This window comes from Solanum dulcamara, chromosome 8 (genome assembly GCF_947179165.1).
Source record: "Solanum dulcamara chromosome 8, daSolDulc1.2, whole genome shotgun sequence".
In the NCBI taxonomy this organism is placed as follows: domain Eukaryota; kingdom Viridiplantae; phylum Streptophyta; class Magnoliopsida; order Solanales; family Solanaceae; genus Solanum; species Solanum dulcamara.
This window is the reverse complement of record NC_077244.1, coordinates 32,477,167-32,490,617: the sequence shown is the minus strand read 5'-3', so window position 1 is coordinate 32,490,617 and position 13,451 is coordinate 32,477,167. Positions and strand designations below refer to the sequence as shown.

Genomic DNA, 13,451 nt, shown 5'->3' with positions numbered 1-13,451 from the left:
CCTCTCCCGAGTTTAAGAGTAGACAATAAATATATTCTATTGATAGCTAAGAATTAAAATAATAAAATCAAAGATACAAGAATAACTTTAAATGATAGCCAATCTTCATCCAAAGAAATTGATACTAAACCATCACTTGTAGCCGCAGACCTAGAACAAGGGTATTTAGATACTAATGTCTTGAGAAAAGAAGAAGAAAAAAATGAACCCTAGGTCAAAAGTTTCTTTTTCCTAAAAACTAATTTTATGGAATATTTATAAGTATAAAAAAAAACTCCAAATAAAATAAATTAGTCTAAAATAAATTGGAAAATCAAAACTAAAGAAAATTGGTTTTCGTGCGTGACGACGCAGTGCGTTCGTGTGACTGAACGTGCGCCGCAATTCCTCAAGCTGCCCACTTCTTTTCCTTGGCAAAGTTTGAATATATATAAAAATATAATATAATATTTAATTTAATTCATTAAGCTACCTTCTTAATTTTCTTTTTTAATCCCTCATCTTTAATTTATTTTGACTCCAAATATGTTCATCTTCACATTAATTTAATCCTACAAATAAAATACAGTATTTCGCACAATCTATAAAATTTATGCTCAAAAAGGAAAAAGAAAAATATTAAATATGAAGTAAATAATGACTAAAAATATGTATTTTTACTCATCCTCGAACAAACATTAAAGATCATCAAAAAATCAAACTAGGAGCACCATAACTTTGATTGATACAAATAATTAGGCCATACAAAAATTTCAAAATATGAAGTACACTTCCCAATCATCATGCAAGATATACCATAAAACAACAAATTTTTAACCTCCTAATCTTAAAGAAGGACTCTAACTCATCAAATTTGAGTTTGTTCACTTACTCTATCATAGAAAGCTAATAAAATCACCTATTTATCATTAAACAAGTGTCCTCACAAGAAAAATTAGTACACACACTCAATTTAAAAATTGAATATAAATTAAGGACTTAACATCAAAGAACAACTCTCACACTCACAAACACTACAAGAAAAGTGTTGATTACCTGAGGATATTTATAGGGATAATGTAGTAAAATTCCCAAGTAATTTGATTACCTGCGAATTTTCTTGCCAATTGAAATCCGATGGAAAAACCTTAATAGGTAACTATAACTTGCGAATTTAGAAAATCCCTAGGTAAGTTAGTTGCGGAAATAAATCCGCACATACCTTATTTGTAAATTTATCTACGATTAACTATAAAAAATTTGCAAGATTTTTTTTGTAAAATTTTATATGAAAAGGAATTTGCCTGCAGATTTTCATTAAAAAATCCACAAGTTATTCCCCATGAAGATCTCCAAGCAAATTCGTAGGAAGTTTGCGTGTTGAAATTCCTAATTAACAAAATAAAATTTCTTACGGATATTTGTGAAACAATTTCGCAAGAAGATTCCTAGGAAATTCCCCAAGTCAATCCGCATGAACAAATTCTCGCAAGAAACTTTTCATGAATTTTTTAGCACGAACATCCCCATAAAAATCCCAAAATAATTATTCACATTTAAATCGCTAGATAAATTTCATAATTAAACAAAAATCTATTTGAAACCTCCAATAATTCTCAAAAACATCATTCAACACAAGTCTAAAGTAAATCATTCAAACTAACAAAAAACATAACTCATAACATCCATGTCAATAATGTATGATTCTTAAATGGTCCAAAATAAAATATTTCAAATTTAAACCCTCAATAATACTACCAGCCATCTCAATCATAATTATAGTCACTTTCATCCACGTTATCAAGGTCAGAATCTCTTTCATTCATGTCATTAGAGTTATCATCAATTTCATTCTCATAAGCTTGGTTGTCTTCTTCCTGAGATGATCTCTTATTTAAAGATGACTTCTTGTATACATGATTCTTCAACAAGTCTAATTCCTTTCTCATTTTCTTATTTTTGTGTCGCTCGTTCTCCAACTAAGCATACAAATCAATATTTGAAGCATTTACCTGAGACCTAATCATCTCATCAATTTCACTCAGCAAAGTCGATGTTGATTGGTTTGATGCCTTTACAGTTCGAACCAGGGATCCAAGGCCTTTGACTCTTCCTTGTTTCTTTCCACCAACCGATTGCACCCGTATATCCATTTCGTTTAATTGAGAAGGTTGAGCAGCTGAACTTGTTTCTTCTTCCCTAGCTAATACATTCTGAGCTGCTAATATTTCTTGTTTCTTTCTTTCAAACTCAATCTGCATAAGAGTAGAGTATTTCAAAACATGTATAGTGCCATTAGAAAATATTTTATTAGCAAAAGCAATAGAAAAGAAATATGAGGCATGCTAGAGAACGATTGTTATCCAGTAAGGGTTAAGTAAACCTGCTTTTTCTAGAATTTTGGGTAAACAAAATCTAAAGTAGTAGTATAAAAACTAGAATCAGGGGTATTTAAAAGTTCATCTCTGTTTAACTACAAGAAATGAATTTAATTATTAAATATGGACCAAATATCAATTTAAGTTGGCCACAACTTTGGCAATAGACTCCTATGTCTTTGGAGTTCTATAGAGAAGCTTTTCGAAGGTTTGATATTCAGCCTTTAAGTCTCTCAAGATTTTTCAGGTTTGTTAATACCCAAAATCTCAAAAACTCACTTTTTCTCAACATTGTCCGTTCAACAACAATACTCTAGCATATTTTGCCCTAGTTTCCATTTTGGTTTATCTAATGCACAAGAGCTTCAGCACTCGTGACATTATGAGGAAGCAAGTTCATTGAGTAGAAATGATCTATTAACAGGCGGATATATGTAGATTATATGCTTGTAAAGTTTTTATCAAATCCCACCACATACGTTGGGCTTAAGATCTGACAATCAAAATTAGATATAACCCTTGAAATATAATGCATTTTCAAAATGCACAGTCCAATCAAAATGAAAAAAAAAGGAACACATGATAGGAGAAAAAGTATATACCCTCTTTGTATATTAGTACAACAAGCAATGAAGGGAGATGCAGATATATGAGATCACAAATTCACCTCAAAGTCCCATTCCCCAAATAAATCTGGATCCCTCTTGTTAACCCAAACATATATATCAAATGTAAAAACAACTAGCAAAAATGAGAAGTGGTTACTCAAATTAACAATTTAGTTTATGCCAGATGATATCATCATCTTCACAAGCAGTAACTCGGCATCTGTTAAGATGATGAACAACATATTTTAAGCCATCTTAATGATAGAATGAGACTTACAAATAAATTTCATTTATTTAAACAAAAGAAACGAACCACTTTAAGGATTTTAAAAAGACAATCAAACCAAAAAAAACGAACTCTTGTTCTCACTCAATTGAAGCTTAATGTCTTAACTAAGCATTCAAAATGAAGAAAAATGAATGTTGAATTCATTTATTCTAAAACACATTGAGTTGCAGATATAAAACAACCTAAAACAATCTGAATGTAAACAAACTTGAGCTTACTCGAACTGAAGCTAAATGTATTAACTAAGAATTCAAAATATAGATGTTCATTTGTTTTCATTTGGGGTACTTTCTAATGTTGCAAAATATGAGCACTCTCAAAAAAATCATCGAGAGATTCAGAAAATGAAAGTGATGGATAACCTGGGATTTCTAAGATTATAACCTCGAAGGAAAAGACATAGATGGTTAAGAAGAATGTATCAAGGTACACATTCTTGTTTATTGGAAAAATTCTCAAAGGTAAATCTTATCAAGTTCGTGGATCCATTTTTACCAAGGCATTAACAAACATGTGTGATGATGTCACTCTCTATTTTACATGATTATCGATGTTCATTAAAAATCATAAGTTTCGAAAAAACTTAGCAACATTTTTCTATGCATATTTTCAAAGCTTATAAACTATTTCCCTATGGTAGGCTCAACTTTATCCTTTAAGTATGACCCTAAGCACCTTTGTTCTTTAAGTTTATAAAACTTATGCACTTTTGGTTTCACTAGCTAAGAACTCCACCCCAATTAAAACTAACAGACCAATATGGTCATCTATTACTCCAAGTGAATGGCATATACTCAGTTAGCCACTTTTTCCTTTTTACCGTTTCTAGATTATTTTCTAACCAATATGGTCATCATAAGTTAGTGCACCATCTGTCCATAATTGTAGTAACTCATCTATTAATGGTTGAAGATACACATAAATTTTGTTCTTGGGATTGTGAGGACCTGGAATGATCAATGTTAAGAACATGTCGGGCGCAGTCATACAAATATCAGGAGGAAGATTATAGGGAGTGACAATCACGGAACCTTTTTGCTACCCTTCCTTCCTGAGCATTCTTTGTAGTGAGGTTCTTTACGAAACTTACATTATATCATCTCTTTATCATCCTTGTAATACAACATACATCCATTAACACAACAATCAATCTTTTGACTAGTTAGACCAAGCCCCGACCCAACTTCTTTGCCCTATAGTAATCAGGAGGCATCCTATTAACTGGATAACTCGTGTCCTTCATTAATTGTGCCATTGCATCAAAACAACCATGGGACATATTGTATTCAGATTTAATACTCATAAATATTTACATCCAGACCATAAGGGTTCTTGAGCTGAATTCAACATTTCATAAAATTTAGTAGCACCCATATTCAGAGACTCTTCTACATTTTGTTCAACATGATGCCTAAATTCTACACCAGCAGCATCATAAATCATACCTTGATATCTATTTACGTGTTCGTAGTTTTTCCGTAGAATGTTACCTTGGCTGTCTGAAGGCATGTCAAAGCTACATCCTTGATGTCTACTAGAAGCACCTAAATTGACATGTTCATTCAAATTAATAGAAGGTGCTTCCTCTCCATGTGAGGTCCAATACCAATAACCTAGTGTGAACCCTTTTTTAAAAACATGTACATTAACTTCATCGGATGCCAAAAACTTCATATTTTTACAAAGCTTACAAAGACACCTTATGACTTTTTCAGACAAAAACTTCTGTGGACTACAACCAAATTCAATAAACTCATTCATTCCGCTTATAAATTCATTTGTATATGCCGATCGACCTGGAAGAAGTCTATATACCATCCATTTTTGATGCTCGGAAATATTCATTTTCTGAATCAAAAGGTAAATATATTTAAACATATAAACAGAGAAATTTAAATAACTAGTTGAAATCTTGATACTTTGTATTGATTTTGGGTATCCTACACTATGAAGGAAAGTTAATTTTTTTAAAAATAAAAGTAACTTTTACATTTTTTGGATCAAAACATCACCAGCATATAAACTACTATGAACCCAAACAGAGCATACAAACTAATTTTCAATATATAAGTAAAATTGACATCTGAGTCATAGTTCCTAGGTTTGTTGGTCAACACTTAAAATTACATAATTAAAATGAATATATAAACTTATCAAACAGAGCATTAAACTAACACAAAAAATTAATCAAACAGAGCATAAAAATATCAGACATTATAGAGTTTGAAAATTAACCTCTACTTTAATTTCTGAAGATGTTGATTGTGTTTGGATTCGTCTTCCATATAGAACGACCACAATTGAGAGAGTTGCTTTTTTCCAATGAAAATGGTGATTTTGATGAGTAAGAAAGTGAAGGGTCAAGCGGGGGGGGGGGGGGACTTTGTGGGGGGGGGGGGGGGACTTTTTAGCTTTTTATGTTTTTTCTTTATATTTGTTTTTTGACGTGATCCCTCTTCCGTATAACACTTAAGTGAATAACACTTTAGTATCTTTTCTTTTATTTATAAATAAATAAGGAATTTTAAAATATAAAAACCTTACGTCATCGAGAAGCGGAGGGTGGAGCTTTGGGATGATCTTGTAAAAAATATTTTTAAAATCTTAAACATTCAAAGACTTCATATAATAATTGAAAGATTAGAGCGTAAGAATATAATTGTATTATTATTGTATTCATCAGTCTGAGCCTTACGAATTGTGGTGAAACTATTATTTATAGGCTACAAAGATATTACATTAACCAATAGAAAAGTAAATCGCTACCGTCCACATGAAATTTGCAAGCTAATATTATTTCCTACCACATTTGGGACAAAAGGGATAAGGGATAAGCTAATTCATGATATAGTTGATACCGAAATATTAATCCCAAGATAATTTATTTTCAACCAGTCTATCCTTAAGTGTACGTTTCTATTGCATTGTATTGTTCAATATCAGATTCTTTGCAATTGTATTGAAATTAATCAATAAAAATCAATAGAAAAGGTCTACTCGCCCTAAAGTATTATGGTCAATAGCCACTGTTTGAAAATGTGTCCGATAATATTTCTTTTGTTGTGCGTAAAATATTTGTGTGACCATATATGACATATTCGCCTTTTTATACCCCTTTTCCACGTCATCAAGATACAAATCTTCTCTATCTTTAATTTGGACAACAAATTCTCACCTCTCTAATTTTCTCGCTCAGTAATGACTATTCAACAATCTCAATAATGAGTCAAGACTGATTATTTATCATGAATACATTTTTGAAACCGTCTATAATAAACTAACTCTTGAGCATCTTTTGTTAATTAATTTGTACATGTCCACCAGTTTAATGTTTAATTTTTTTTAATGTTTGTTATTCTTCGATTTTAACGTTTGATTATTCAAATTATATTTACTAATGTTATTATAATATTCTTTTATGTAATTTGTTAATTTTTCAAGTCACAAAATTGCTACATAAATTTTCAAGAAATAATTTTCAACTAAATTAGTCTCGGTAAAAAATCCCCTAATATATCCCCAGGTAATAAAATTCTCAACTAAATCCCCAAATATAAATCCCCACCAAAATTCGCAGCAAACTAATCCCCAAATAATTTCTCAAGTAATAAAATCCCAGATAAATTTACACCAAAATATCTCTAGGAAAATCCATAGGATAGACTATCTGAGGATTTTTCTCTGGAATAAAAAATTTAATATAAAATATATTTTTTGTTCATGTACCTCCGGATTTACCTAGAGATAATATACTTGCCCATACTTTTTCCCAAGTAATGTTGCAAGTATGAATTTTGCGCAAAATAGCGCCAAATTTAAATGTGAAATTTGTTGGGAATATACATTTCGTAAGTAATATATTCTAATATTGAGGAATTTAATTTTTTCACAAGGAAATCCGCAAGAAATACCTACCACAATTTTTCCTAGGTAAGATCCCCATGTAATTCACAGTTTTCCTGTAGTGAAACGAATTCACATGTTTGCACATAGAGAACCATAGGTTTTCCCATTATGTACATCTCTACTAATTAAGCATGCTCGAATAGAATGACATAGGACTTTTTAATGGATTGTAATGTAGGCTGGGGAACGACTAGGAAACTATATAATAGTGACTTACACTTTCTTAAGCACTTTGCACTTTAAGATTTCATCACCAGTTATTTTCTCTCTTTATTTTAGCCCTATCTCCAATTATTTCACTAATAATTTCATCTCATCAAGAATGTTTTAATTTTTTTTCTCAAGCAAATATTTTTTTCTCCTTTTTTTGATATCACATTAAGAGGGCTTTTTCATCACTTTATAACTATCATTGCTTACCTTTTTTGCACTTAACCATCCTTTTTCAGATTTAACACTTATAATAAGTCTATGCTATAGTGCTCAAGGAATCAAGGTGCAAAAACTAAGGATTCAAAAAAAGAGTAAAAGCAAAAATGTGGATACCAACAAAAGGCTACAGGCTCAAAAGGGCTAACTAATGATATAATATCTAAAAATGCTAAAATTTACAAGACAAATAAAAAAACGCCTATTATCATCTTCTAAATAGAGCAATATTTTTATTTATTTTGCTTCAACAACATGCAGGGCAAGTTCTAGACTAAGATGCAAAACATAGAATAAACAAACTCTCACCACACATGGCACAAATTTCAATCAAGATGGATCAATTATACTTTTTAGATAAATAGGGCCATAAAAAACTATAAAATAAAATAAGCTATATACAGAGTAACAACTATGAGCCTAGGTGTCAAATAGTCTATTATCTTTTTGAGCAATCAAACATTCTCAAGCAAATACTACTAAAAATTAGGACTAAATAGCAAGTATCAAGTCAAAATGTCTTTTCTTTTCTCTCCAAAAAATTAAAATAAAAAAATGTATTCTTAAAAAAAATAAAATATACTCGATTCAAAGGGACCCCCCTCAGATAAGAACAGAAAAGAAAAATCAAGAGGGGGGTTAAGTGTGCTTGTACTAAAGAATAAAAAATAAAATAAAAAATTAAATCTTTTTATATTTTTTTTATATTTAAAGAGTTGGCTAAGTGAAGAAGAAAAAGATTGTTTTTTTTTATTTTTATTTGTTGCGAAATTTTTGCTTTTTGTTCCAATGGATTCCGTGACAAGTCCGCATCATGGACCTGGCACATGAATTTATTTTTTTAACTAAAACAAATTCCATATTAATATGAATATTAAAAAAATTTAAAGCACACTCCACCTAAAGAATATATTCGGATGAATCCCCACCTCACATTTTGATACTATGCTATGTCCTCAAACCATCAATTAGAATTTAAAACAAAGGTTAGAAAAACTCCCTGAGGCCTATAGCCTTGACATAGGCATGAACTATTCAATGTTCATCACGAGGGGTGTGTGACCCCATACTTATTCTTCTTCATGCTCCTTAGCTCCAAATTTCAGGTACTCAGACTTCCCCCAACCTGTAAACAAAAAAAATAATGACACTGAAAAAATAAAATTTAAAAAATAAGAAGTTAACTACAATTTGGGTTGCCTCCCAACAAGCATCTGATTTAACGTACCATCATGATTCAAGTCAAGCTCACCACTTTTCTTTCTACTTTGAACTAATGAATTGTACCCCAAACTTTGCATCAGTTTTTCTGCTTCTCTCCAGGGGCGGTGGTACAAAGATAAAGGAACCAAGTAATAGATGTTGCATCTTGCACTTTTTGGTCTTTATGTGAGGAATATCGCTTTTTCTATGTAAACTGAAAAACTTTAGGATGTAGGGGCCTTGTTCCTCATCTACATACTCTTCCACTAGTTCAGGTGACTCAAATTTTATGTCGTCATCCAAGCATATTGTAGAAAAATATTTTGAATGAGGTCCAAGCTACCTTTACTCCAAAGCAACATTATTTACAATAGTCTCACTTTTGTACTCTTTCTCAACATCGACATTAAGGAATAAAGTATAGTTGAATGGTTAGAATTTCTCTTTTTGCTCTACTAGTTGGTCATCATCCATGGCAATTGGTGATTGGGCATCAGACACCTCATCCTTTTCGTTCAAGTGAGCCTCCAAGTCATGAATTTCTAAGCCAAATTGATTTATGTCCTGTCTAAGATCAACTCTTCCTTTTGTTAGTTGGGTACTAGCTAGGCTTGTAGCTTGTAAATTCCAAGTGTCAATTGTAGCTTGCATTTCGGTGATTTTTGAATGAGTCATTTCTACGGCCTCCCTTATTTCTTTTTGTTCTTCCATAAATTACTTCAATAGCTCAATAGTGCAAGTCTCTTATTCCGTATCCTCCACATCATTACTCCTATCAAAATCATAAACAACAGAAGCATCATAATAGGGGTTCGGGGGAGGGAGATATGAGCTCGGACAGCCATCCTAATGACCATCCTGACCACCACAAATATAACATATATTCCATTAAAAATATTGGGTCGGTGCACACAATCTGCTCTTTTGAATAGTATGACAATCAACATCTAAGTGAAGTCCTCCACAGTGATGACAAGGATACCCATCATCCAACCAATATCTATCCCAAGTGTCCATCTCAATAAGAGTACCAAAATATTCAAAAAAAATATATTTTAAATTAAGAGAATTAAAAAAAAACTTAAATAATTAAAAAGAAAAATATAACCTAGAAAATAGTTAATTTCTAAGTCCCCTGCAACGGCGCCAAAAACATGTTGCTTCCAAATGCACATGCAAATATATGCGGTTGTGCTAGTAATAAAGTGTCTCTTTCGAGACGGATGTCGAACTCACAGGGACTTGTAGATTAACTATTTTACTAAATTATATTAAATATAATTATTTATTTAAGTGAGCTAAAAGAGTGTGACTAGTAATCCTAAGCTAACAAGTGCAAGAAGTAAATAATGAAATATATTTAAATGATTGGGTAAAATCCTAGGGATACAGTGTAACATGAGTTCAGTCATAATATCTTTTACTTTAGAATCTGATAGGTTATCAAGCTATTAATTTACAAGGTTAATTTTACGATCATGATATCCCGACCTTTAGTCGCCTACCGCAGTTAACAATCTAACTACATCGTTGAGCAGGAATAGACGTGAACCAACCATTGAGCATTAAGCTATCATCTTGTTTATTAACCAAACACTTCATATAGGTATATGTCACAAGTATCCTATATACGAATGATTCTAAGTTCTTACCTAGAATGGACATGGTCCTTTCATCCCACGTTTTATCCCTCTAGTCCTCTCCCGAGTTTAAGAGTAGGCAATAAATATGTTCTAATGGTAGCTAAGCATTAAAATAATAAAATTAAGGATACAAGAATAACTTTAAACGATAACCAATCTTCATCGAAAGAAACTGATATTAAACCATCACTCGTAGCCGCAATCTTAGAACAAGGGTGTTTAGCTACTAATGTCTTAAGAAAAAAGAGAAGGAAAAAAAGAACCCTAGGTCAAAAGTTCATTTTTCCTAAAAACTAATTTTATGAAATATTTATAAGTGTAGGAAAACCCCCCCAAATAAAATAACTAAGTCCAAACAAAATTGGTTTAATGATCTCCAAGGTCATTTTCATGCTTTTATGTATTTTTATTATTTTACCCCATCACATAGCTTCTTTATATCCATTATGTGATATTGGAATGAGTGGCACGATCTTCAAGGTCTTCAATTGCATTTTGAGGTGGTTTGGCCATTTTTTAGGATTAAGGTTTGAAAGAGTTGACTTTTGTCAACATTTAGAGATTCAAATATCGTACAAGAATTTCGACGGTTCCATTAGCTCTAAAAGGTCCATTTTGATCTAGAAGGAAGGTTGGTTTGGGTTTTGGTGTATTCGTTTTGAGTTTCTGTGATTTGTCATTTCAATTTTAAAGATTTGACCAAGTTTGACTCGGTCATCATTTGAGTAAATGTGCTCGGATGAATATTTCGTGAGTGTGGTTAACTCTTGAACATCGAGTTTGGTCTAGAACGACCTTTGGGTTTGATTCCCGAGGTGCTTGGAATGAGTTTTAGGTCGTTTATGCATTTTGAATAATTTCTTTGGAAACTATTGACTTTGGTCAACATTTCAGCGAAACGATATCCATTGAAAAATCCATCGATTCCATTGAGTCCAGAATGCCTTTTATGGTTGGGTAGCATTGTCTGTTTGCATTTGCGGGGTTCCGAATGAATTCTAGACCCCAATCAGACAAAATCCCATTTCTCCAAAGTTCAGCACTAGTTGAACTACTGGTGTAGGAATTTTTGTGCATCGCGTTCGCGACCTAGGGGTCCACGATCGCAAAGGCCTGAGACCATGGGCATCGCAATCACATGATTGACCATCACTATCACAATGTGTTAACTGGATTAGACCTCATGATCGAGAGGCCTAGCTTGCGATCGCGATGAACAAATTTACTGACTTTAGTGAAATAAAATGCCTGTTTTCAGCAACTATGTCACATTTAGAAATTTTGGGATTTTGAGAGCTCATCTTGGCCATTTTCGATCATTCTTGCTCCGCTGCGGTGGAAATTCTTGTGGGAACAGTCTGGAATCCTTTCTGATCCTAAACACCTCGTAAGTTTTGCATAATTTCATTATTTTTTACATTTTTGAACTATTCTAGGGCTTGAATTTGGTGGGGGGTTTTGAGCTCTTTCGGTGCTCGAAATGTGCCCATTTTTGGAGCACAAGTTTTTTGAGCTATTTGTGTTATACCCAGCACCTTTGTACATTAGAGCATATTTTTTTTTAAAAATGATTGCCATGTGATGTAGGTTATCTATGAAGTTCTACGTGAGTAGTGACGGTTGGAAATAGGTCTAGAAGGCTTTGGAAGTAGTTGGAGGCCAAATGAGGAGTTGTGGTACTCAACCTACTCGCGTAAGCTACCAATTTGGATGTATTACATACCTAAGCTACTTGAATACACGTAGAGCTTATGTAGCAAGGATTACATAGGTTCTTAAAGTAAGACGAGATTACGAACCTACGAAAAAAAGAACGACACGTGGCGGCCTAAGGAGATGACACATGGAAGCATGAGGGAGTGAAAAGTGGCAGCAGGTGATGCACCTACTTAGGGTCAAGTAGGTGACCCAAATTCTTAGGGGTGGACCCCACCCTGCCACGTGGTAGCCTAGGAGGCAGTGCATGGATGCGGTGGCCCAATAAGGGCTGGACATGTGTCACCCTTGGGGGATAACATGTGTCACCTCCTAAGAAGGTGTATATAAGTATGTTTTGATGACTAAGGTTCAGTTCATCTTTCACTTAAGTCACAAAACAAAGAAATAAAAAGGAACCCTAGAACTAGAGAGAGAGTAGCGTCAGTCAAGGAGAGAAAGAGGTAAGCCCTCCAACTTCATTCCGTGAATTAATTATTTAAGGTCTCCCTCGGCTAGGGGAAGGTGTTCATGACGTGAATTTTCTGTTTGGAGCAGCATCAAAAGGGTAACAAGAAGCCACAAAGTTTCAGCCGCAACTAGAGAGCTTCCGAGGTGAGTTTTGGTGAGGTAAGGTCTTCTCTTTCAAGTTGGTGTTAATAATGTTGTTATGAAGTGTATTACATGTGGTAAATGAAGCTATAAATAGGAAAATTGCATAAGTATGCTTGGTGTTAGAAACAAACTAAATTGAAGTCCTTTTAGTTAAATCGAAGTCGAGTAGTGTGTTGTAATTGTGGTGCTGCGGATTGTAAGTGGTTTGGTTGTGTATTGCAGGGCTGTAAAGTGTTCTAAAAGGAGTGTGGATACTTCTGGTTGCAGCCACATGACCCTCCATTTCGTATGATTAAAGGTTTTACGAAATAAAGATTAAACACCCTATTTTGGTATCGTAGTTTTGGGCAAATTGCATAGAACTTGTATTGCATCGTATTGGAGTGATTTGATTGTATATGTCTGATGGTTGTTGTTTTTAATATGTCTGCTAAGATTATAATTTGGATAGGGAAAGTTATAGGGGAGATGCTGTCCAATTTCCGCTAACTTCGGAACTAGTAATGAACTAGTCGAAGGAAATGGATAAGGGATTGGTTCCTATGGGTAGTTGGTGGTAGAATTACAAGATGGAAAGTCGAAGGTCACTAAACTTAGAATTAATTTCGTGTTAAATAGCTTAAAGGAGTAACGAAGTGAGCCGGGATGCGATTAACCCACAACAGGTATGTAAAGCCTATCTCTCCTTTCTTTTGACATGTCTTCA

The 13,451-nt window shown here is 33.1% G+C and overlaps 1 protein-coding gene across 1 annotated transcript; it reads right to left on the bottom strand.

Annotated features, from left to right (window-relative positions):
- Positions 1-1,606: 1,606 nt before the first annotated feature.
- LOC129899865 (uncharacterized) lies at positions 1,607-7,599 on the bottom strand. The gene is made up of 3 exons (XM_055974873.1): positions 7,581-7,599; positions 5,490-5,635; positions 1,607-2,234 (listed from the first exon to the last, which is right to left on the bottom strand). The coding sequence occupies exons 1-3, from the start codon at positions 7,597-7,599 to the stop codon at positions 1,959-1,961; spliced, it is 441 nt and encodes a 146-aa protein (XP_055830848.1). The 3' UTR covers positions 1,607-1,958.
- Between the last annotated feature and the right edge of the window lie 5,852 nt (positions 7,600-13,451).

Bases quoted from the DNA above. Each gene is read 5' to 3' on its own strand.
- LOC129899865 (XM_055974873.1), bottom strand. The intron at 2,235-5,489 runs GTTAATTTTCAA...ACTCTTATGCAG, and splicing joins CTTCAGAAATTAAAGTAGAG to ATTGAGTTTGAAAGAAAGAA.